The sequence below is a fragment of the Saimiri boliviensis genome, chromosome 4, assembly GCF_048565385.1.
Source record: "Saimiri boliviensis isolate mSaiBol1 chromosome 4, mSaiBol1.pri, whole genome shotgun sequence".
Classification (NCBI taxonomy): Eukaryota; Metazoa; Chordata; class Mammalia; order Primates; family Cebidae; genus Saimiri; species Saimiri boliviensis.
Genome location: NC_133452.1, coordinates 25,536,958 through 25,563,653, shown reverse-complemented (window position 1 = coordinate 25,563,653; position 26,696 = coordinate 25,536,958). Strand labels below are relative to the sequence as shown.

The 26,696-nt window shown below is 40.4% G+C and overlaps 1 protein-coding gene across 12 annotated transcripts in view; it reads left to right on the top strand.

The window, feature by feature from the left end:
• Window positions 1-26,696, top strand: part of UTRN (utrophin) — a 589,012-nt gene that overhangs the window by 64,627 nt on the left and 497,689 nt on the right. The window contains exon 2 of one of the 12 annotated variants that reach the window (XM_074397330.1): window positions 6,058-6,173. The exons of 10 other annotated variants lie outside the window; for them this stretch is intronic. Coding sequence is in view for 1 of the 2 variants with exons in the window: in XM_074397327.1 (XP_074253428.1) it covers window positions 9,243-9,261 (19 nt within the window). In the remaining variant the exon portion in view is untranslated. Of the gene's footprint in view, window positions 1-6,057; window positions 6,174-6,196; window positions 9,262-26,696 lie in introns of those variants that run through there. One more of the 12 variants, XM_074397327.1, reaches the window with a different exon arrangement.

Sequence of the window (26,696 nt, the reverse complement as noted above, 5' to 3'; positions counted from 1 at the left end):
AACCTTGACCATCCAGGCTCAAATGATCATCCTATCTCAGTCCCTGAGTACCTGGGTCTACAGGTACACGATTACAGGTACATGCTCCCATACCTTGCTAATTTTTAATATTTTTTTCCGTAGAGACAGGATCTCGCCATGTTGCCCAGGTTGGTCTTGAACTCCTGAGCTTGAGCGATCTTTCCACTTCGGCCTCCCAAAATGCTGGGATTACAGGCCTGAGCCTTTATCCCCAACCTTGATTCACTCTTAGAGGAGCTCAAGTCTTTTGTGTTGGAACTTCAGGAGGTTGACGACCATGCTCATCTATTCGGTCAGCATTTGCTAGGTACCTAGTACATGCCCAGTTCTGGGGAGGATGAGGATACAAAAATGAAGGTGGTTCTTCCTCTGTGGAGGTTAGGACCTGGAAAGAGTGGTGTGTGACAGTGAATGCTAGATTTGCTGGTGGCTGAAAGTAAGGAATGTGATCATCTTTGTCATATATTAGGGATTGCCAGACCTATTCATTGACTGTGTCCAAATAAAGGAACACGGAATTTGGAGTGATCAGAGGGCAGTGAGGTTTGTCTGGGAGAATATCTTAGGACTTGTGAATTTTTTGCAGATCTTAATAATTATAGAGAAAGTGAGTAGGTGGTTAGGAAGACCAGGTAACTATAACTTACAGGGGTGACAGAATGAGAATTGTTAAGTTGGGAGAAAAAGAGTAGAAAGAGTGATGTGTGAAACAAAAGAATCCTGGACCAAAAAAATGAGAAATGGGCTTAACGTGGCACTGAACAGTTTTTTAAGGGATGGAACTTGGGCCTCAAATCTGGGTTTCCATTACCCCTGCCATCGACGGGGTAAGTCACTGAACCTCTGAGAAGGGGTCTTCCAGCCAGGGAGGATGCCCCAGGAGGTTGTGGTCAGGATTCATGATGTTACACATTTTAAAGTTCTTTGCAAGCTATAGTAATAGTTCCAGGTAAATAAATGGAGTAATAAATTTTGTAAAAATTATAAAAATCTAGTCTGTCGATAATAGACTCTTTTAGGTAGAGTCTGGGGTAGGAAATCAAACAGCGTATTCATCATTGTACTTGAAATATATTTAAGCTGAAGCTGTGCACTCCATCATCTTTTTGGTATATTTTTCTTTGGCATTACTTGAAAGGCATGCTCATGAAACTGGATTTGGATCTGTTTCATGTTTTCACTTGGGTTCTCTGACCCCTACTTAGAGGGCACCAGGTGCTTCCTATTCTAATTCTTTGCAAATTCAAGACTTGGTTGGAGGACCATTGAGGGGATTGGTGTGGGAATTAGATACGATCTGGACACAGTGACTCCCTTGGTCCTGCTCCAGTATTTTGACCTTAATTTGAACAGTTCAATGAACTGGCAACTCAAGTCATTTTTTTTCTCACTGAACTAGAACTTTCATTGTTTTGCAGAGGAAGATGACTCATCACCGAGTTCTACCATTGTGCTAACGTGAAATTTTATTCTAGGACTAAAGGAACACAGGCCAAACTTTCTGTCTGAACTAGTGTATTGAAACTTGGATTGTGAGCTGGGCAGGAATTCCTGTGGCCCTCTGTGCAGAATTGCTCTCAAGGAAAAGGGGCATTTAAATATATTTTTGACTCCAAATTTAATTTTTAGTAATGTATTTCAAATATCTTCTAAATATCTTAAGTAATCAGACTGCTTTCCAGAAAAAATGTAATGTAAAGTGAAAATTCTACAAAGTAAAAAATTGCCATTTCCTTCCTCTCTCCAAAACCATTGTTAATAGCTTCGTTTGTTCTGCGATGCTTGCTTTCTGTGAATATAAAAATGTATGCTTCTATGGGTAAGCATGGATTTTCTTTTTGGAACCAAAATTGAAACCATCCTGATTTAGTGGCATCCCACCTAAAAAAAAAATTAAAAACTACCTGTGCACGTGTATCTTAGCTTACTTGGGCAATTGCTGGGGCAGATACGCTTTTACTGTTAAATTGTCATCCGCAGTAGATGACACGTAGAGAGATGAAATATAGTATCTAGTTGTTTGAACCTGCATTTCCTTTCTGTGGAATTTAACTTCTCTGCATAAGTTTATTGGCTCTTTGGACGAATTCTTCAGTGAATTGCCTTTTCATACGTTGCTCATTTTTTTTCCTGTCACTTGGATACCTGACTTTTATACTCTTAATGATTCCAAAGGAAATTTCTACAAAATGGCAAACTTGGGATGACTTACTTGAATGTTTTTGAGTTCTAAAATAGTTAACTGCTACCTTAAAAGATAGATATTACTTTCAGATCTCTAGGACAGAGGTTTGAGTCTTTGGACTTAGATTCTATAGTATTTTCTCTTTCTTTTTTGGCTAATATGGAAGATGTCATCATCTGTCTTAAAAGATAGATATTAGTTTCATAAAAGATAAATATATTAAAAGATAGATATTATTTTCAGATCTCTAGGACAGAGGTTTGAGTCTTTGGACTTAGGTTCCATAGTATTTCTCTTTCTTTTTGGCTAAAAGATGTCATCATCCCAAACTGTGCTGAGACTAGTAATTAATTAGATACCCTCACTACTTTGTTACATTTTTTTATATACTGGTAAATTATTTTCATATATATGGTAAGTTCCAGGTTTATTTATAGAAAAACCCATTTTTTATGTATTTTATGGAACTTGGAGTTAGCAGAAAGGTGCTGTGGAGTTAGGTTTAAAATTAAATCCTAATTATTCCATATCCTGTTGTGGGGTTGTTGACAGTCTTTAAAGGCACATCTTAGTAAAGTTTTTTGCACGTTACTTGGCAGATTGCAAGAAGGATTGTAATAATGGTGGCTGTTTGTGTTAGAGCCTTTGAAGTCAATACAGGAAAAGATACATTTAGATGCTAAGTGAAGATAAGACATTAGTTTAAATGAGGCCCATATGCACCATCATACTGAAAATTTACCAGTTTGTCCTCTTCCTTCAATCTAGATTTGTTAGTGATTTTTCACATCAAAGCATTGAGGCTGTAATTCTATGCTGGGTTCATTTAACCACAGCTCCAGTAAATGGCAGGAAATAGAGAGCTATACAGTACAGCAAATGGCCTGCAGTTGCATGGAGGATATCTTCGTGGCAAGGTGCCCGAAATGTTTTGCTGGTTTCAAGGTTCTCTATCATTTGTTCAGAAAGGTTTTTATTGTTTGCGAGCAGGCAAGGCAAGCAAAGGAAAAGGGCATGCAGCCGCCTCCCCTGTGATTCTGGGCTGTATGACCTATTTGCCTTTGGTGCCTTATATAAAAAAGCTTTATTTAGTCTGCAGAGAGGTTATTTCTCCAAATAGAGGTGAACTGTCATCGTAGTCTGGAAACGTGATAGATTTCAGTTGAATGCCGCCGATCCAAATGCTTTGAGAGGCTGGGCTGTGTGGCACTTGTAAGATAGGCACCTCGCACAGATTCTTCCAGGTCACTTGCACATATCGTCAGTGAAAATACCTCATCAGACAGTGATCCACTTGGCGCTCTGAGAAGCAGCTCCTCCTATCACACCGACACCACCACTTTTCTCCTGGCTCAGCCAATCTCTTGCTGGGAACCTGCTGCCAGAGTTAGTCCTTGGCTTCTGCCCTGGCCTATTTTCTTGTTGACTTCTGGATTCTGTGCCTTTAGCTTCTCCTTGGACTCATTGGCCATGAGTCTCTTTCTGGTGTTAGTAGCTCCTGGATTTGTGTTTGACAGAAGAAATTTACTCCCCTAGCAGGTTCACTTTCTACTGAGATAACATGCAATCTAGCATCTGCCAATACTCTGAGAACTGTTGATTGTTAATCGGTATTCATTATCTAACTCTGAGTAATGAGTGTTACAGCAGGAAATGTAGAATCAATTTGTGTGTGTCTGTGTATGAACGTGGTTTGAAATGAATTATCATATTTTATCTTTGTCCATGTTAATCCTTTAAAAATAATTATTAAATTCTCACTTTTCTTATGTGTTAAAAAACATGGTGCATTTCACAGTGATGGTATTTAAACTGGGAGATTGTGGATATTTTGCAAGTGGGTTGAGGAAACAGTTCTCATTTCCCTTTTCTTTTTCTTTTTCTTTTTCTTTTTCTTTTTTTTTGGAGACAGAGTCTTGCTGTGTCACCAAGCTGGAGTGTAGTGGCATGATCTCGGCTCACCGCAACCTCTGCCTCCTGGGTTCAAGCCATTCTCCTGCCTCAGCCTCCCAAGTAGCTGGGACTTTAGGCATGTGCCACCATGCCCAGCTAATTTTTGTGTTTTTAGTAGAGACAGGGTTTCACCATGTTGGCCAGGATGATCTCGATCTCTTGACCTCGTGATCCACCCGTCTTGGCCTCCCAGAGTGCTGGGATTACAGGCATTGGCCACCCCACCTGGCCTCATTTCCCTTTTCGTGTCCTGTAGGACCCCTCATATCTGTCTGCCTCCCTCCTATGCATTTCTCCTGCTGTTGCAAGGAGAATCTTACGTTTTATGATGAGAATTTATTTGGTGACTAAGTGAAGGATGCACTATTCTTTTTTAAAAGTCCTTCAGATTGCATTCTGTATATTTGCTGAATTTGTTACTAGGCCTTATGCTGCAAAATTTCTCAATATATTTTTGTTTCTGAACAAAAATAAAAGGTTATTGAAGGTAAATCTATGTCTTGATAACTGAAATAAAGAATCGACATTTATTTTCCATAATTTGGAAGTCATTCAGTAAATACTCTTTTCCTGGTATTTTATAATGGATCATTTTTATTGTATTGGGTTTGTGTGAGGAAGACTGTAAGCATTGATTTTCCAGTAATTATCTAAGTTTTCTCATCTATTTACGTTTCTTTTCCTCTTCCTTTTTTTTTTTTTTTCCTTTTCTTTGAGTCAGGGTCTTGCTCTGTCACTTAGGCTAGAGTGTAATGGTCGGATCTAGGCTCTCTGCAGCCTCGACCCCCTGGGCTCAAGCAGTCCTCCCGCCTCAGCCTTCTGAGTAGCTGGGATTACAGGCTAGTGCCACCACGCTCAGCTAATTTTTCTGATTTTTTTTTTTTTTTTTTAATAGAAACAAGTCTCACTATTCCCAGGCCAGGGTCTTGAACTTCTGGGCCTAAGTGATCCTTCTGCCTCGGCCTCCCAAAGTGCTGAGATGACAGGCATGAGCCATCATGCCTGGCTATTTATGTTTCTTAATTACAGCAGTGCTCATTTTTCTGCCAACTTCAACTATGCCACAGGTGACTAGGAATTAGAAATAAGAAAACAGTAACCAGCCTGGCCAACATGACAAAACCCTGTCTCTACTAAAAATACAAAAATTAGCTAGGTGTGGTGGTGAGCATTTGTAATCTCAGCTACTCAGGAGGCTGAGGCATGAAAATTGCTTGAACCTGGGAGGTGGAGGTTATAGTCAGCTGAGACAGTGCCATTAAACTCCAGCCTGGGCAACAGAGCAAGACTGTCTAAAACAACAAACAGAAAAATAGAACAACAAAATAAACCAAGGAGCCAAAAATGAATGACTCAGTGAACGTTTATTGAGCACCTGTGGTTTGCTGGGTGCTGTGGTAGTTGTAGAAGGTGCAGGATGTTTCAAAGTTGGTTTTAAACTTAAGGATTCTACTTGCTGGCAGCCTAGAACCGCTGCGTATGTTTTGCAGAGATAATGAATGGGCACTTGTCTCCTGACCTGTGCGGTGCAACCACCTCAGCGAAGTGCTGAGACACCCTCATTTTGCAGCTGTTTTCACACTCGGGTATTCGTTTCTAGATCTAAAGCAGTAAATGAGAAAGGTCGTGGGTGTGAGTGCCGCTGTAAATGGACACCCTGACAATAACGATATGCTTGTTGACAGGTTGTAGAGGAGATGAAAAAAGGGCAGAACAAAAAAGTCAAAGTTCTGCCACTTGGGTCAATAGGAAGGTACATTTTGCTGCTCAAGTCCATTGGGGAAATAGCATGTGAACAAGTTCTGTGAAAAGGACCATGTGAGCTAAGGCAGGCGGTTTGCTTTTCTGGGCTGCAGCCTCCCACCAGGTTCTAGAATCCTGTTTTCATATTTTGTCAGACCCAGCTGGATTAAAACCAAGCCCCCTTCTCTGGCTGGATAATGACCTGAGTTGGGTGGCTTCCAGTGCTCTGAGTGGACTTTGGAGTTGGTGTCCAGTGACTTTCAGAAGGAGGGTAAGTGTTTTTGCTATTGAGCAGTTCTCTGCTGGGTGCCAGGCCTGTCCTCATGGGTCATTCTGCCCTGAGATCATCAGCCATTCACTCCTCTGGTCGGTAAAGGGCACCTTCTCCAGGAATTCTCTGCTGATCTCCAAGAGTGGTCGGGTGCTCCTCTTCTCTGCTTTTTCTTTCCCTGCTTGGATTAAATTCAGAGATTCTAAGATGTGTTCATCTGTCACAACATTTATGATGGATGTTATTGATCGGTGTTTTTGAAAATGAAGTCTGGCTCTGCACAGCATGGCCTGGAAACCTGTCTTTTAATAATCTCTTCGGGTGTGTGTTTGAGAATCTCTCCTTGAGACCAGGAGCTTGAAGACAGGGTGTGTTCTTGTCTTTGCATCTTTAAACCTTCCCTAGCTCCTGGCACATTTTTTAGTTGCTCACATTTTTTGTTGTCCAGTGAATGAGACAGAATTCCTGTAAATTTTTTGTTTTTGTTCAGTGAATGAATTCCTTTTTACAAAAAAAAAAGTGTGGAAACCAGGTATGCCTGTGGAATCCAGCAATGTGATCAAAACCCGCTTGAAGGATTTTTGATCATTTTTCTTTTTCTTTCTTTCTTTTTTTTTTTTTTTTTTTGAGACAGGGTCTCTGTCAGCTTGGCTGGAGTGCAGTGGTCCAATCTTGGCTCACTGCAAACTGGGCTCCAGGGATCCTCCCACCTCAGCCTCCAGAGTAGCTGGGACTAAAGGCATGCACCACCATGTCCTGCTAGTTTTTGTATTTTTTGGTAGAGATGGGGGCCTTCTGATGTTTCTCAGGCTGGTCTCGAACTTCTGGGCTCAAGTGATACACCTGCCTTTGCCTCCCAAGGTGCTGGGACTACAGGTGTGAGCCACCATGTCTGGCCCATTTTTTTATTGTTTTACAAATTTTTAAATTCTTTACACACGCATGCACACACACACACACACACACACACACATGCCACTCACATATACTGCTTAGCAAGGCATATTAGAGTTTCTTTATATAGATAAATCACCACATGCATAAAAAATAAGGTTACATTTTTGGTAAGAATTACTTAGAATTTTTCAGAGACCCGTAGCCTGTGGTAGGTAGGAAGAAATGTAAGTTCTCTTCTTGAGGGAGATTTTCAGCTTGCTTTACTTGCCCTCGCTTGCTGTGTTCCTGACACGGCAGCCTCTAGAAAGGTTTGAGACTGCTGGAACACACGGGTGAGGAATGTGTCGACCTCTTGTTCTCCCAGACTTCCTCACATCCGCCCAGAGCCTGCTTTTAGCTGATAGTGGCTAGGCAAGGGTAGGAGCCTGTACTTTGGCTGATACCAAATCCCCCTCATTTCCCTACAATGATATATTATTAGTATCCTGATCCCTGTTATTTGTTAAGTTAAGCTGTGCTTCAGGCATCTCAGAAGATCACAGCATTTTGTTTTCAGTGACTTCATTTCATAATATATGCTCTGGGCAGGTGAGACTAGACGTAGAGATATTGAAGCCCAACAATTTCATATCTACAATAGCATTTTGTTTGTAGTCTTCCTGTCCTTTCCTCTTCAGTGTTCTAGAAACAGATGCTTACATTGTGTAAACACTCCTGTTACTGATTCTCCGGTATCCATTTTCCTATTAACAGGATGAATATTTTGTTTTTCAATCCTCAAGTCTACAAGAATGGAATAGTCAGTGGTATATGAGGATCAGATAAAAATCCCCACACGTTAGACTCATTGATCTCAGTACTTCCTGCAGAAACTCTGACAGCCTTGTTTTTTTTCCTCCTTTGAATCCGCTTAGCTGTTTTTGGGAAAAATTTTATTTGCTGATATTGGTTGATAATAATTTCAAATGAGATGCTGATGGTAAAATAATTGTTAAGTCTACTCGACTTTGCAAACTTATATCAAAAGCCAGGTTTTACATCTGATAGAACAGAGATCGTCGATTGCTTGCTGTAGGGAGAGGAAGGGGAGGAGCCTCTGGCTCCCTCACCCCATCTTGTCCCCAGCCATTCTTATACAGTATTTTGATTCAAGCTCTTGGGCTTTGGAGCCAGATTGCCTGAATTTGGATTCAGCTACTTTTACCTGGGCAAATTGCTTAACTTTAAATGTCTGTGACCTCTGCTGAAAAATGTGGACAATAAAAGCATGTATCTTACATCGATATTGTCGGTATTAGACTACATAGTAGTCCGTTTAAGAAACATTCAGTAAATGTTGCTCATAGCAACCAAAATAATGTTACTACTACTAATATGGCAGCTACTATTGATAAATTTAGAATAACAGTTTAAATTACCACATATATTAAAATGATTTAACAGTGTAAATTACCTTAACAGTTGAAATACCATACCAGTGTAGCTATACACATATATACACACTTAAAACATTTTTTTTTAATTATACTATAAGTTCTGGGGTACATGTGCAGAACGTGTAGGTTTATTACATAGGTATACAAGTGCCATGGTGGTTTGATGCACCCTCATCGACATTAGGTATTTCTCCTAATGCTATCCCTCCCCTAGCCTCCCACCCCGTGACAGACCCCGGTGTGTGATGTTCCCCTCTCTGTGTTCATGTGATCTCATTGTTCAACTCTTATGAGTGAGAATATGCGGTGTTTGGTTTTCTGTTCTCGTTTTAGTTTGCTGACAATGATGGTTTTCAGCCTCATCCACGTCTCTGCAAAGAACATGAACTCATCCTTTTTTACAGCTACATAATATTCAGTGATGTATATGTGCCACATTTTCTTTATCAAGTCTATCATTGATGGGCATTTGGGTTGATCTCAAGTCTTTGCTATTGTGAACAGTGCCACAATAAACATACATGTGCATGTGTTTTTATAGTGAAATGATTTCTAATCCTTTGGCTATATACCCAGTAATGGGATTGCTGGGTCAAATGGTATTTCTATTTCTAGATCCTCGAGGAATTGCCACACTGTCTTCTACAATGGTTGAACTTATTTACACTCCCACCAACGGTGTGAAAGTGTTCCTATTTCTCCACATTCTCCCCAGCATCTGATTCCTGACATTTTAATGATCGCCATTCTAACTGGTATGAGATGGTATCTCGTTGTGGTTTTGATTTGCATTTCTCTGATGGCCAGTGATGATGAGCTTTTTTTCATATGTTTGTTGGCTGCATAAATGTCGTCGTCTTTTGAGAATTGTCTGTTCATATCCTCTGCCTGCTTTTTGATGGGGTTGTTTTATTCTTGTAAATTTGTTTAAGTTCTTTGTAGGTTCTGGATATTAACCCTTTGTAAGATGGATAGATGCAATTTTTTTTCCCAGTCTGTAGGTTGCCTGTTCACACTGTCGATAGTTTCTTTTGCTGTGCAGAAGCTCTTTAGTTTAATTAGGTCCCATTTGTCTATTTTGGCTTTTGTTGCCATTGTGCGTGCATGTGTACACATGCCTACAGTTTTATAATGAAGCTGCTAAAATGAATCAGGTTTAGCTGAATTGAAATTTGATTCCTTTTGCCTATTCACTGTAGGTGGTAGTGAATCACGAAATAAATAAAACACAGAAGGAGGTAGATAAAACATTTAGACCTTTTAGCCTTAAATGAAACATTTATGGCTTCAGATTTTAAAGCACCAACCTTTGGTGGGATCCCATGGAAATTCTTATTCCTAATTTCTTAATATTAGCCATCTTCTTATTCTATTAACTCTTGTGTTGTTTTTTTAAAAAATCCAATATTCTTTCTTTCTTTACTTTGCTGAGACAGAGGTCACTCTATGTTGTCCAGGAAGGCCTTGAACTCTTGGGCTCAAGCGATCCTCCCACTTCAGCCTCCATAGTAGTAGATTCCAGTATTCTTATCTTTGTTGTTGAGTGCTTTTCCGTTTAAAAATCGCAATAACATTTTAAAAATTAGAAAAGAAAGAAGCATCCGTTTCTATTTTCTACCATGTTAATACAACAGTAACTTTCATTTGTTATTTTCCCATCTAGTCTTTATACTAAAAAATAATTGTAATTATGTAATATTTCTAATTTTTTGTTCTATTGTTTTAGTTTGACATTACTTCATAAGCATTTATTTTTAATTTTTTCTATTAGGTAGTTACACCATCATTTATTTAACAGTTTTCTTGTTTTTGTTTTTAGTTTACTTCTAGTTTCAACATTATGGATATTGGGGGTTATGCTGTGTCTTAGATCAATAAAGATAATTTTCACTGTACTAGTGAAATGTACTAGTGCTAGGAAAATGGAGATAATACAAATTGTTGTAAGGATTATGTAAGGGAATAAATAGAAGGCGGGTATGCCCACCGTGATACAGTTCCATTTTGCTGTGGGAGCTGTCCTGTGCTTTAGGGATGCTGGACAGCATTCCTGGCCTCTGTGCCCCACTGGTGACAAAAATGTCTCCAGACATTGCCAGATGTCGCACAGGGGCAAAACTGCTCCCAGTTGAGAACTCCTGATATAAAATCAGTAGAATAGCCTGGCACTGTTTCGATGAGTGCAGTGTAAATATTTGCTGCTATTATTATTATCATTGTTAGCATCATCCTTCATTTCAGGTATTCATTTCTGATAAATTCCTAGAAACAGAATTTATGGGATGAGAGGTTTATTTTTAGGGTTTCTGACATACTCTCCAGAGGACTGTAACATGTTTAATGTCATCTGTTTATATAAATATGTCAGCATCTTGAGGTCCAGCCAGTATCGAATTGTGAGTACCCAAAATACTGTTTGTCCTTCAACTTCTGTAATTACTAGTCAAGGTAAACATTTACTATATATTTTTATTTGCAATGCCGTATTTGAAGATTCTGGTAACAACCTTTGTCTACTCATCTTTTTTTGTTTGTCTGTTTTGAGTTTCTCTGCCATCCAACAGTTAACGTCATCCCTCATTAGCCAAGCCTGCATTACATTTCAACATTTGATGTTTAATAGCCTCTGAGTAGAACACGGATGGAGATCCGTTTGGATTATTATGTCTGTCTCAAGCAATACACAGTAATTGATGGTGCCCCATGATATGAAACCTTCCAAAATTTAAATATAAGGATAATTTTGTAGAAAAGAACTCAACTTTGTATTCAGTGATATGTGTCCTATAACAGAAATGATTGCCTCTGATTTCAGTACCTCTTGTTTTTCTTTCTTTTTTCTCTTCTTTCACTGTTCCTGCCCTGCTCTGTCTTGCCCTAACCCTCCCTTCCCTTCCCTTGCTTTCCTTTTCTGTCCTGTCCTGCCCTGTCCTGTCCTGCCCTGTCCTGCCCTGTCCTGTCCTTCCTCCTTTCTTCCCTTCTTTCTTCTTTCTTTCTTTTGAGATGCTGTCTCACTCGGTCTCCCAGGCTGGAATGCAGGTGGCATGATCTTGGCTCACTGCAACCTCCACCTCACAGGTTCAAGTGATTCTCCTACCTTAGCCTCCCAAGAAGCTGGGATTACAGGTGCCTGCCACCATGCCTGGCAAATTTTTGTGTTTTTTGTAGAAACAAGGTTTCACCATGTTGGCCAGGCAGGTCTCGAACTCCTGACCTCAAGTGATCCACCCATCTTATCCCCCCAAAGTGCTGGGATTACAAGTGTGAGCCACTGTGCCAGGCCTGGTTTAAGTACCCTTTTGGAAATAACCCCAATCCTAGCTGTAGCAGCGGCTGCTGGTATGCCCCGCCTCATTCCTGCCATCAGTACTTCTGGAGCACTAGGACTTCTAGCTGCCCACACGTGCATGCCTTTTCCCAAGGGCGTTCTCTGGCTGGAAAGTTCACACTCAAGGCTGGCTGACAGGAAGTGTCAGCACCTAGCAATCCATAGCCAGTGACTGCTCCTGTAGTATACATTCTCCAGCTTTCTTGCATCTCAGGTCAGCTGCTTTTGAGATGAACATTTCACACTGCGTCTCCAAGTTCCCCAGTGGATTGGGATCCAGTGGTAACTTGCTTGATCATGATCCTTTTATTGGTCACATCTCTTGCATCTCAGATCAGCTACTTTTCAGATGAACATTTTACACTGCGTCTCCAAGTTCCCAGTTGGATTGCAATCCAATGGTAACTTGCTTGATAATGGTCCTTTTATTGGCCACCTTTCCTTCTTTGTCTCCTTTCTTTACTCCTTACCAGTGTTTTCCTGGGATCACTTCTGAAATAAACTACTTATACTTGAATCTTTGACTCAGGATCTGCTCCTGTGGGGAAAAACCAAACTAAGGTATTAGCCAACTTTTCTTTTGACCTTGATTGATGAGAGAAGAGGAAAGATCAGACCAGGAGAATAGAAATATTTTGAAGACCTGTCTGTATAAAAAGTAGATGAATTTAACTTCACTGATTCAAGAGACTGGACAAATAAAAAAACATTCTTGTTATGCTTCTGTCCAGGGTGTCCTAAGAAAGAGTCTTCAGATTGCACTATGGAATTAAAGCCGTGGCAGGTGGTACTTAGTGTCCCTGCCTAATGTGACTTTTCACCCACTTTCTTTACACCAGTCTGACTCAGGGGTTTGCTGGATTTCAGGGAGACTGGTGTTTAGTTTGTGGCTAAAAAGACTGGCTGTTGTTAGGAAGGGGGAAAAGCACCTTGTCAATCACTCTACTAATTTTATCCTTAACTTTGAGATAATTATTGATGCTCCAGGGAAAAAATTTAGCTTGGCAGACAGAGCAATATTAGTTTTAATTGTGAGCTTAATCCAGAGGGCTATATTTGAGTTAAAACCACTCAGGAGTCTTCCAGGGAAGTCCAGAATCTTCTAGGGAAGACCAGGTGGGTATTTCTGAATGCTCAAAAGGGCATTGTGGGGCTGATAAGGAAATAAGTTCCTTATCTAAATTTTTAAAAAAGATTTATTTATCTTTTTTGGAGACAGGGTCTTACTTTGTCACCCAGGCTGGAGTGCAGTGGCATGACCATGGCTCACTGCAGCTTTAACCTCCTGGACTCAAGTGATCCTCCTGCCTCAGTCTCCCAAGTAGCTGAGACCATAGGTGTGTGATACTACACCTGGCCAATTTTCTATTTTTTTTGTGGAGATGGGATCTCACTATGTTGCCTAGGCTGGTCTTGAACTCCTGGGCTTCCGTGATCCTCCCACTTTGGCCTCCCAAAGTGCTGGGATTACAAACGTGAGCTACCTCACCGAGCCAGAAGTGCCTATTTTATTAGAGACATAGGTCAATTCCTGGGATTTTTTTTTTTTCTTCATATGGCCACTTTCTTACTTAAAAGAATAAAAATAAGAGCCAAAATTAATCATAGTAATCATAATAATGGCAACAACAACAAAGGAGTAAAACGGTTGTAAACGTTTGCTTTGTTATTTAAAAAATCAACTCATTGGAACTGATTTATATAAAGTTAAATCTTGCTAGAATAGCTGGATTCCTTTATAAATGCCTGGTGTGGGAATGCTAAGATCCTGGAGTGGGCATTCCATGCTAGGGTAGAAATTTCCTGCTCAGACACTTAGTGAAGGAGCCAACCGATGTGCCCATCAGGGGTACCCAGCTCCCTGTGCACGCCACCCCCATCTGCCCAGGACCCAGCTGTGTTGTTCATTGTACCCTTTTCAGACTGCAGACCTCCAGGAGCACTTGTCTTAAAGTCACATAGCTGTTTTTTTCCTCTCCAGGAAAATGTTGAATGTATTTTCTAAATAGCTGAGGTCATTGCATGGTCTTCAGTGAACTTAGCTACAAGTGAATGTGACCTGGAGTGACCCAGAGTGAGTGCTGGCCGGCATAGGTTTCACATTTTCCATGTGAAAGTTCTTCTTTTGCTGTTTGTGATTAATAACTGGATAGGATATAAAGCCAAATGATTTCATTGTTGAACACAGACTTGAAGGTCATGAGAAACTGCCTGTTCAAATTACACTTTGCCAAGACGTGGAAAAAGGTCTGCATCAACACCTGAATAGTTTTAGAAATACAGCAGAGAAGGGGAAAAATGACCTGCCATTCTTGATGTGACGTGAAAGTTGATTTCCACTTGATACAATATCTTGAGCCCTTACAGCATCTGACCTTTGAGGCCGATGACTTTGCACTGAGTCAGCACTTTAAGGTGTATCTAGGACCTAACTGTGTGCCAGGTTGTTTAAAATGAGTTTTTTATGCTAAGTCATGTATTATATTTATGCTTATTTTGTTACATGCTCAATTTTTCTTAGGTTTTTTATTATATTGGTTTACTATTTTAAAAAAATGATTATTACTTTTAATTTTTATGGATATGGTTTGCTATTTGAAATACATTTTGAGTAAGTTTTTCAGTGTTAGCACTTTGAATTTTATGTTTTCAAAATAATTTAATGTTCATAGATAATAATTGATGGACACACAGTAGTACTTAAATCTAAAAATAGAGAAACCATGGCACACAAAACAGTATCTTACAGAACTGGATTTTTTGCTTCTTTTCTATGTGTTTTCTAGGCTTTTGAGTCAGGTGCTAGGAAAGGGTCTGTCCATCTTTGATTTTCCCACTTGGAGAAGCACTGAGGTATTTCTATACACATGTCCATTTATATAGTGACCTAGCAGCTGCAACTTGAAAATCATTTTGAAATTGACACACAGAAAGCTTGGTTTTCCAGAACTGGTGAGGTGTAAGATGGTTGCGGACTGAGTTGGCCTGGTGGGTCCTGTTTCTTTGCAGCATTATTACTGTATGTTTATTTTCCACATGGGGCTTAAATCTCCCCTCTCAAGACAGCGTCTAGGTCCCAGCTCAGCTGGTAGGAATTTGTGCAGTAGCAAAAACTGCAGTTGGGCAGAGATACAAACTCCTCACTCAATTGATTCCCATGACAGTCTTTCCCTGTCTTAAAACAAACAAAAGAAAACAAAACAAAGAAGGAAGAGGAGGTCATGTGGGCATGTACATTTACAACATTTTGCTATAAATAGGGAATTTAAGTACCATATGAATTCAACAGGTGAGGGTGGGATGTTTAGAGCTCGGAGAGGAACCATCTAAAGGCTTCATGAAAGGGGGTACCATTTGCTGTGGATACTAATGACAGCATTGGGGCTGGAGGACAATGTTCCAGGTAGAGGGCACAGAATTAACAGGGAGTGGCTACTGAAAGTACGCTGAATGCCATGCTAGGTAGGCATTTAGCCCTGTAACATGTAGATGTATCTGAATTTAAAGGCAGCAGGTGATGTTCCGAGCTTTGGAGTGTAAGATATTTAGCGATCAGAAGAAGATGAATCTGTCAGTGGTGCTTAGGATGCGAATCCAAGGGTAGATAGTATGGGAGGTTATTGTCGTACCTTGAGAGAATGCTTTTGAGGACCTGGATGTGGAGGTTGCTAGCCTGGGAATATCTGGGCTCTGCTGATGAATTAAATTGAGTTACGGCAAAGCCCTCTTCATGTATTTTAATATTTAAGATTTCACTGCCAAAAGCTGAGCTCACTCTTCTTTTCAGTTTAACCGTGATGGAAGGAACTTGCGCGTGACACTCTCTCTTTCCTGGGGTCTGTGCTACTGGTTTCTCGATTAGGAACTCAATTGGTACCTGCAGAAATTGCTTCTGATTGGGACCTGCTTCTTCCAATATCTCCCTTTATGATTTCCCCTGAAAGGTAAAGGAGTGATTTGTGTCAAATGTCCTTTGTTTTGGGTCGGTTCTTGTGGGATGATGTCTGGTGTAGATTTTGTGTGTGGGTGCTAGTGTACTTTTAGCTAGCTGGGGCTAGAAGCTTAGGCACTGGCAGCTTTGCTCTCCCCACTTCGTGTTTTTACTTTTGATTTTCTGTTTCCCAGTTTGTGATTCACAGGCAGGGATGAATGACTGAGAAGTCTTGCACATGAGTGGGTGTATTTGTTTCCTCTTGTGGTTGTATCGAACTAGCACAAATTTGGCAGCTGAGAACAACACAACTTTTCTCTCTTACATTTCTCGAGGTTGGAAGTTGGACATGGGTCTCGCTGAGCTAAAATGAAGGTGTTGACAGGGCCACGCTCCTTCTGGAAGCTCAGAGGAGACTCCTTTCCCTTGAGTTTTCAAGCCTCCACAGGCTGCCCGTGTTTCTTGGCTCACAGCTCTGTTTAGTCTTCAAAACCAGCAGCGGTGGGCTGAATCCGTCTTATGTTGCTTATTGCTTGCTCTGCTATTCACCCATCTTCCTTTTCCACTCTTGATTTTCATTTCTTTTAAAAAAGAGCATCCGCAGAAACAATTGAGAGTGGTGGATAATTCTCCAGTCATTCCTGCTTTCTCCTGAAATACATTTCATCACTTTCTTTTGGCAGTTGACTCAATAATTAATTTAAAAAATCATGTTGGAAGAACCTTTTCCTGTTCATGTGTGTATGATGCATATGTTTGATGATGGGGAAAAAGGGAAGGAATGACTCCAGTCCGTTCCACTTTAGGGACAGCCTAGGATTGGAATTCTGGAATAGATCATGAGGAGGAGATGGTTAACTTTTCTGTGACCAAAGCATGTACATAAACCACTTATGATTCTCCACTTTTCACACTTTATTCTGAAGACGCATGCTTCAGTTAATGTGATTTAGTGGTTTATTCTCAGTGTCATTGGCAGGATTGTTACTAAGTGACAGATATTCACCACAGTGTTCAAATGTACTTGAGAAGAAAATGAGTAGCCAAAGTAAAAGCGGGATTTAAATGACTCCTATTTTATGAAAAGTGAAGAAGTTCAGAGATTAGTTAAGGTGTTTTTTTTTTTTTTTTTTTTTTTTTTGGTAATCTGTGGATCATTTAATTCATGGAAGGAATTTATTTTCACTAACTTCAAATATTATGGCAGCTGATAGAGATTTATGTGTATCACATTCTACTTCTGATATAATATACTAAACAGTGTAATCATCACATGAATATAAAAGTTGATGTGTTAAAGCCTTACAGCTGAGCTGGGCGTGGTGGCTTCTGCCTGTAATCCTAGCACTTTGGGAGGCCAAGGTGGCGGGCAGATCATGAAGTCAAGAGATCCAGACCATCCTGGCCAACATGGTGAAACCCTGTCTACTAAAAAATAAAAAATTAGCTGGGCGTGGTGGTAGAGGCCTGTAGTCCCAGGTACTTGGGAAGCTGAGGCTGGAGAATTCCTTGAACCTGGGAGACAGAGGTTACAGTGAGCTGGGATCATGTCACTGCACTCCAGCCTGGCAACAGAGTGAGACTTGGTCTTAAAATAAAATAAAATAAAATAAAATAAAATAAAATAAAATAAAAGCAGTACAGCTCATGTTCATTTACTTGGAAGCCAGGGGAGTATACCTGTGGGAGATGTTGCTTTCAAAAAATTTTTACCTATATAAAATTTTTAACATTGATTTGCAGTTTGGGGTACATGTGCAGGTTTGTTATAGAGGTGAACTTATGTAATAGGAGTTTGTTGTACAAATTATTTCATCACCCAGGTACTAAGCCTAACAGCCATTGGTTATTTTTCCTGATCCTCTTACTCTCCCGTATTCCAGCCTCTGGTAGGTCCCGGTGTCTGTTGTTCCTTGCTGTGTGACCATGTGTTTTCAGCATTTAGCTCCCACTTTAAAGTGAGAACATGCAGTGTTTGGTTTTTTGTTGCTGCATTAGTTTGCTAAGGATAATGACCTTCAGTTTCATCCACATTTCTGCAGATAACACGATCTCGTTCTTTTTTATGGCCGCACATATTCCTTGGTGTGTATGCAGCACATTTTCTTTATCCAGCCTACCATTGATGGGCCTTTAGGTTAACTTGATGTCTTTGCTGTTGTGAATAGTGCTGTAGTGAACATACACATGCATGTGTCATCATGATGGAATGATTTATATTTCTCTGGATATCTGTCTAGTAATGGGATTTCTGGGTTGAATGGTAGTTCTGTTGTTAGGTCTTGGAGGAATTGCCACACTGCTTTTTACAATGGTTGGACTGATGTACACTCCTACCAACAGTGTGTATGTGTTCCTTTTTCTCTGCAACCTCACCAGTGCCTGTGGATTTTTGACTTTTTAATAATAGACATTCTGACTGGTGTGAAATGGTATCTCTACCTGCATTTCTTTATTCTTTTTATTATTTTTTTTATTGCATTTTAGGTTTTGGGGTACATGTGAAGAACCTGCAAGATTGTTGCATAAGTACACACATGGCAGTGTGGTTTGCTGCCTTCCGTCCCCTCGCCTGTATCTGTCATTTCTCCCCATGCTATCTCTTCCCACCTCCCCACCCCCCACCCCTCCCCCATTTCCCCCCAACGGTCCCCAGTGTGTAGTGCTCCCCTCCCTGTGTCCATGTGTTCTCATTGTTCATCACCCGCCTATGAGTTAGAATATACGGTGTTTGATTTTCTGCTCTTGTTCTTTTTATTTTTTAAACAGAGTCTTGCTCTTTCACCCAGGCTGGAGTGCAGTGGCACAGTCTCAGCTCACTGCAACCTCCGCCTCCCAGGTTCTAGTGATTCTCGTGCCTCAGTCTCCGGAGCAACTGGGACTACAGGCACGTGCCACCACACCTGGCTAGTTTTTGTATTTTTTTTTTTTTTTTTTTTAATAAGAAAAAGAATAAAGAAGAGGAAGATAGAGAAAGAGGAAGAGGGAGAGAGGATAGGGGTATTGCTTTATTGCCCGGGCTAGAATGCAATCTAAATATGGGTATGCCTGTAATTGTCCTTAATAATGGAGATATAAAAGAAAATGAGGGAAGAGAATAACAAACAAGGAGCCAACCAACATTTCGTTTAAACTTCTAAGTTGATATGATGTGGTACTGATCTACGTATGCCTGTATTGGGTGCGTATATATTTAGGATCTTTAGCTCTTCTTGTTGTTGCATTGATCCTTTTATCATTATATAATGTCCTTCTTTGCTTCTTTTGATCTTTGTTGCTTAATTGTAACTTCTGCTTTTTATTTATTTATTTTAACTTTCTGTTTGGTTGGTAAATCCTTCTCCATCCCTTGTTTTGAGTCTTTGTGTATCCTTGAATGTGAGATGGGTCTGGATGCAGCATACTGATGGGTTTTAGTTTTTTATTCAAATTGCCTGTCTTTGGATTGGGGAATTTAGTCAATTTAAATTTAGAATTAATAATAATATATGTGAGTTTAATACTGCCATTTAATATTAGCTGGCTATTTTGCCCATTAGTTGATGTAAGTTCTTCATTATATTGATGCTCTTTTTGTTATTTTTTTTAGAAAGGCTGATACTGTTTGTTCCTTTCTATGTGTAGTGGTTCTTTCAGAAGCACTTGTAAAGCAGGCCTGGTGGTGATGAAATCTCTGAGTCCTTGCTTATTCACAAAAAACTTTATTTTTCCTTCACTTGTGAAGCTTAGTTTGGCTGGATGTGAAATTCTGGGTTGAAAGTTCTTTTCTTTAAGGATATTAAATATTGGTCCCCACTCTCTTCTGGCTTGTAGGGTTTCTGCTGAGAGACCTGCTGTAAGTCTGATAGGCTTCCCTTTGTGGGTAATCTGACCTTTCTCTCTGGCTGCCCTTAGTATTTTCTCCTTCATTTCAACCCAGGTGAATCTGACGATTATGTGCCTTGGAGTTGCTCTTCTTGAGGAATATCTCTGTGGTGTTCTCTGTATTACCTGGAGTTGAATATTATCCTGCCTTACTAGGTTGGGAAAATTTTCCTGAATAATGTCCTGAAGCATATTTTCCAGCTTGGATTCATTCTCTTCGTCACACTCAGGTACACCTATCAAGCGTAGATTAGGTCTTTTTACATAGTCCCATATTTCTTGGAGACTTTGCTCGTTCCTTTTTATCCTATTTTCTCTAATCTTGTTTTCTTGTTTTATTTCATTGAGTTGGTCTTCGACCTCTGATATCCTCTCTTCTGCTTGATCAATTCGGCTGTTAAAACTTGTGCATACTTCACGAAGTTCTCGTATTGTGTTTTTCAGCTCCATCAATTCACTTATATTCCTCTCTAAATTGTGTATTCTTGTTAACATTTCGTCAAATCTTTTTTCAAAGTTCTTAGTTTCTTTAGATTGGTTTAAAACAAGTTCTTTTAATTCACAGAAGTTTCTCATTATCCACATTTTGAAGACTGCTTCTGTAATTGGAACACACTCGTTCTCCATCAAGCCTTGTTCCGTTGCTGATGAGGAACTATGATCCCCTGCTGAGGGAGAGGCGTTCTGATCTTGGGTATTCTCAGCCTTTCTTGGCTGTTTTCTTCCCTTCGTTATAAATTTATCCATCTGTGGTCTTTGTATTTACCGTCTTTGTAATTGGGTTTCCGAGTGGACGTCCGACTTACTGATTCTCAGCGCCGAAATCTGAGCAACCCACTGCACCGACTAAATCAGGGGCGTTAAGATTGATGGTGCTTTTCTGACTCTGCATCAAGAACCGACCAAGGTGCTGGCAAACCCGCCTCGCCGGTCACAAGAGTCGCGCTGGCGACCCGTGGGGCTCCTCCGCTGGGAATCTCCTGGTGCGTGAGCAACAAGAATTCATGTGAAGGTATGGCGTCCTCTCGTTCTTTGCGCTTTCACTGGGAGCTACAATCCCGAGCTGCTAGTGATCAGCCATCTTGGATCTCTCTCCAGTTTTTGTATTTTTAGTAGAGACGGGGTTTCACCATTTTGCCCAGGCTGGTCTTGAACTCCTGACCTCAAGTGATCTGCCTGCCTCAGCCTCCCAAAGGGCTAGGATTATAAGTGTGAGCCACTGCACCTGTCCCCTCTACCTGCGTTTTTAAGAAAGGGTTATACATGAGTCAAGGATTTGTTTAAAAAAAATGCTTTCAAGATAATTATAGATATGCTACTTAGAACTGTCACTTTTTTTGGTTAATTTTAAATGTGAATTTTATTTTGTAGATATGTTTTTTTATGACCTCCTTCAATTATATAGACGATGCAATTGTTAAATAACATCTAGATTATTTAGAATAATAGAATATTTTCTATTATGCATTTTGGAAAAATTCAAGTTACTGTTAATTATGTAAGGATTTTGTCATAGACAAATAGATGTAGCAATAGCATAGTAACCTATTGGATACTGCCCGAATCTTTTGTTTTTATGTGGATAAATTCTACTAGCTTTTGTTTTTCAAGGAGAACCTTACCTTCAAGAAGACAGTCATTTGTTGGGTGGGGGTCAAGAGAAAAATCCTAAGAATGTGGAAACTCCTATGTAATGAGAAGTTTCGGTTTCTTTTTTCTTTTTTGTGATGGAGTTTTGCTCTTTTGCCCAGAGATTTGTGTGGGAACGCAACCAATCCATGTCAGAGGGTTGCCTACTGGGAGTGGGTAAAAGTTTCCTTTTTTTGAGACAGAGTCTCACTCTGTCGCCCAAGCTGCAGTGCAGTGGTGTGATATCAGCTCACTACAACCTCTGCCTCCTGGCTTCAAGCGATTCTCCTGCCTCAGCCTCTCAAGTAGCTGGGATTACAGGCGTGCGCCACCATGCACAGCTAATTTTTGTATTTTTAGTAGAGATGGGGTTTCACCATGTTGGTCAGGAGGGTCTCGATCTCTTGACCTCATGATCCACCTGCCTCAGCCTCCTAAAGTGCTGAAATTACAGAGGTGAGTCACTGTGCCTGGCCCAGGGTGTAATTTTTACATGATGAAATGTTTAACTTTTGTTTTATTTACATATTTATTTTTAAAAATATTTTTGATTATACTTTACGTTCTGGGTTACATGTACAGATCATGCATAGGTGCACACATGGCAATGTGGTTTGCTCCTCCATCCCCCCATCACCTATATCTAGCATTTCTCCCCATGTTATCCCTCCCCAACCTCCCTACCCACTGTGGCCCCTCCCCTAGTCTCCCTGAACAGACCCCAATGTGTGATGCTCTCCTCCCTGTGTCCATGTGTTCCCATTGTTCAACACCCACCTATGAGTGAGAACATGTGGTGGTTGATTTTCTGTTCTTGTGTCAGTTTGCTGAGAATGATGGTTTCCAGGTTCATCCATGTCCCTAATAAGGACACAAACTCATCGTTTTTTATGGCTGCATAGTATTCCATGGTGTATATGTGCCACATTTTCCTTGTCCAGTCTGACATCAATGGGCATTTGAGTGGGTTCCAGGTCTTTGCTATTGTAAACAGTGCCGCAGTGAACACGCATGTGCATATGTCTTTATAATAGAATGATTTATAATCCTTTGGATATATACCCAGTAATGGGATTACTGGGTCAAACAGAAGTTCTGTTTCTAGGTACTTGAGGAATTGCCACACTGTCTTCCACAATGATTGAATTAATTTACTCTCCCACCAACGGTGTAAAAGTGTTCCTATTTCTCCACATCCTCTCCAGCATCTGTTGTCTCCAGATTTTTTAATGATCAACGTTCTAACTGGTGTGAGATAGTTTCTCAATTTGGTTTTGATTTGCATTTGTCTAATGACCAGTGGTGATGAGCATTTTTTCGTATATTTGTTGGCCTCATATATGTCTTCTTTGAAAAGTTTCTGTTCATGTCCTTCAACCACTTTTGGATGAGTGTGTTTGTTTTTTTTCTTGTAAATCTGTTTTAGTTCTTTGTAGATTCTGGATATTAGCCCTTTGTCAGATGCGTAGACTGCAAAAATTTTTTCCCATTCTATTGGTTGCCGGTTTACTCCAATGATTATTTCTTTAGCTGTACAGAAGCTCTGAAGTTTAATTAGATCCCATTTGTCTATTTTGGCTTTTGTTGTCAATGCTTTTGGTGTTTTAGTTATGAAGTCCTTGCTTATGCCTATGTCCTGAATGGTTTTGCCTATGTTTTCTCCTAGGGTTTTTATAGTGTTAGGTCTTATGTTTAAGTCTTTAATCCATCTGGAGGTAATTTTAGTGTAAGGTAGGGGTCCCATTTCTATTTTCTGTGCATTGCTAACCACTTATCCCAACACCGTTTATTAAACAGGCAATCCTTTCCCCATTGCTTGTTTTTTGTCAAGTTTGTCAAAGATTAGATGGTTGTAGATGTGTGGCATTGCCCCTGAGGCCTCTGTTGTGTTCCATTGGTCTACATCTCTGTGTTCCATTGGTCTATATCTCATAGTACCAGTACCATGCTGTTTTGATTACTGTAGCCTTATAGTATAGTTTGAAGTCAGGTAGCATGCAGCCTCCAGCTTTGTTCCTTTGGCTTAGGATTGTCTTGGCTATGTGGGCTCTCTTTTGGTTCCATATGAAGTTTAAGGTTTTTTTTTTCCAGTTCTGTGAAGATGGTCATAGGTAGCCTGTTGGGGATAGCATTAAATCTATAAATTACTTTGGGCAGTATGGCCATTTTCACAATATTGATTCTTCCTAACCATGAACATGGAATATGTTTCCATCTGTTTGTGTCCTCTCTTATTGCCTTGAGCAGTGGTTTGTAGTTCTCCTTGAAGAGGTCCTTTAACTCCTTTGTTAGTTGTATTCCTAGGTATTTTATTCTCTTTGTAGCAATTGTGAATGGGAGTTCACTCTTGATTTGACTCTCTTTTAGTGTTTTAAAATACACAATATTGTGTTTAAAAAGAAACAACCAAGGGTAGCACTCTGTCATATGGTCCTACAAACTTTAAAAGCCATGGAAATGAATAAACAAATGTGAATAAAATGCACAAATGAACAGATCTTGGTAAGTTTTAGTGACTTCCCAAACTTCTTAGTTATGAGAAAAATAATGCATGTCCTCACATAAATGAATTTGGGTAGATGCAGAAATTCTAAAACCTGCACATCAAATTTTAAAGAGCTCTCAATCCAGAAAAAGTTTATGAATACTACCTTAAGAGAATTCTATAAGATCTTATTTTATGAAAGGTCAAAATAGAAATTAAAAGATAAAACAAAATTCCTTAATTCAAACACACTAAGAAGACATCTTATAAGTCACAAAAGAACTGCCATTAGGTCTCTCTTGGAACCTGCTCTGTAATTTTCAAACTGCCACTAAACTCACTCTGTTTTTTAAAAAGCTTATCATTTATAATTTTTTTTTTTTTTTTGAGACAAAGTCTCATTCTGTTGCCCAGGCTGGAGTGCAATGGCACGATTTTGGCTCACTGCAACTTCCACCTCCTGGGTTCAAGTGATTCCCCTGCCTCAGCCTCCATGTTGATCAGGCTGATCTCAAACTCCTGACCTCAGGCGATTCATCTTGAATTGTAGCTCCTGTAATTCCTGTGTGTTGTGGGAAGGACCTGGTGGGAGGTAACTGAATCGTGGTGGGCAGGTTTCCCATGCTATTCTTGTGATAGTGAATAAGTCTCACAAGATCTAGTGGCTTTATAAGAGGCAGTTCCCCTGTGCATGCTGTCTTGCCTGCTGCCATGAAAGACATGCCTTTGCTCCTCCTTCGCCTTCTGCCATGATTGCAAGGCTTCTCCAGCCATGTTGAACTGTGAGTCCATTAAACCTCTTTTTCTTTGTAAATTACCCAGTCTTGGACATTTCTTCCCAGCAGTATGAAAATGGACTAATACAATAAATTTTACTGGTAGAGTGGGATACTTTTATTAAGATACTTGAAAATGTGGACATGACTTTGGAACTGTGTAGCAGGCAGAGCTTGGAACAATTTGAATGGTTTCCAAGGAAGATGTTAATCCCCAAGACAGTGGGGAAAATGGCTCCAGGCCATGTCAGAGGTCTTCGTGGCAGCCCCTCCCATCCCAAGCCAGGAGGTCTAGGAGGCCAGGCCCAGGGCCTTACTGCTTTGTGCAGTCTTGGGACTTGGTGCCCTGTGTCCCAACCATGCTAAAAACCATGCCAACATATAGGTCAGTCTGTTGCTTCAAAGGGTACAAGCCCCAAGCCTGGGTGGCTTACACATGGTGTTGGATCTGCAGGTGCACAGAAGTCAAGAATTGAAGTTTGGGAGCGTCTGTTTAGATTTCAGAGGATGTATGGAAATGCCTGGATGTCCATGAGGTGGTACACTGCAGGGGCAGAGCTCTAATGGAAAGCCTCTGCTAGGGCAGTGTGGAAGGGAAATGTGAGCTGAGAGCCCCCACATGGAGTCCCCACTGGGGAACTGCCTAGTGGCGCTGCGAGAGGAGGGTCTCCATCCTCCAGACAGTTTGCATTGTGCACCTGGAAAAGCCACAGACACTCAATGCCAGCCTGTGAAAGCAACAAGACCATGGGAACCCACCTCTTGCATCAGCATGACCTGGGTGTGAGACATGGAGTCAAAGGAGGTTATTTTGGAGCTTTACAAATTGACGGCCCTGCTGGATGTCAGACTTGCATGGGGCCTGTATTTGTACTGAAAATCAAGATCAAGTGAGCTTTTGCCCTTCTGCTCCACAGGATGTTTCTGTCCTCCCTGAGCTCACCTTAGGACACCTGCATTACTATTTGACAGGTGTACTGCCCCAGTCAAACTCCCCACCCAGCAATGTCTCCAGTCCCTGACTCATGCCTGCAAGGGGGCCTCCCACCTATTGTACACATCTTACGTCTCTTCACCATGCCAGACTAGAGTCAAGTTCAATAGGGTGTTCCCTTCCTACTATTTTTTTGTTTGTGTGCATTTACTAACATGAGTATTATATTAATTTACTTTGCCTATTTTTTTAAGGTGAAAAGATATACATATATTTAGAATTAGCCAGCTGGACTCAGTTTAGATGATCCCAATTTTGTTGGCAACATCCAAAGCATCATAATCAGGAGCCGGTCGAACATATGCCTTCTTCCCTCCATCAGGCCAAATCAGGGTGTGGACCTTGGCCACATCAATGTCATAGAGCTTCCTCACAGCCTGTTTGATCTGGTGCTTGTTGGTTTTAACATCCACAATGAACACAGTGTGTTGTTGTCTTGTATCTTCTTCATGGCAGACTCAGTGGTCAGCAGAAACTTGATGATAGCGTAGTTGTCAAGTTTGTTTCTCCTGGGGGCACTCTTCTGACTATATTTGGGCTGCCTCTGGAGTCGCAGCGTCTTGGGCTGCCGGAAGGTGGGTGATGTGTGGATCTTTTTTTTGTGGCCGTGGACACCTTTCAACACTGCCTTCTTGGCCTTTAAAGGCTTCACTTTGGCTTTGGCTTTAGGAGGGGCAGGAGCTTCCTTCTTCACTTTTGGTGCCATCTTGTGAAAGAGTTCTATATTGCCTATTTTTAATACATACAAGATGATTTTATTTATATTGTTTACAATTTTTTTCTTTAGCTAAATACACTGAATTCCTTTCCATGCCAGTACTAGTAGATCTAGTATGCTCTTTTAAATCACTCTATTACCCATTATTTACCATGAACATAATTTTACAGACATACTAAAATTCTTTGCAGATTAACTTTTATATTTCACATAGCTGGTGGCAGAAATAAGGGGAGAAGAAGGAATGACAGATTGTAGTGATATCTTAGTTGCTAAAACTCTGCTTTGTTCATCATCTCAGAGAGTGGGTGTGTAGGACTGAGAGAGGCATACATTTTGAAAAGAGGGGGTTGTTGACTAAGAAGTAGGCCTCCACCTAACAGAACACCCACTGTGACTATTTACAATGTTTGCATCTCAGCAAAAATACCATTTGTATTTTGAATTCCTTTGTTTCAACTACAT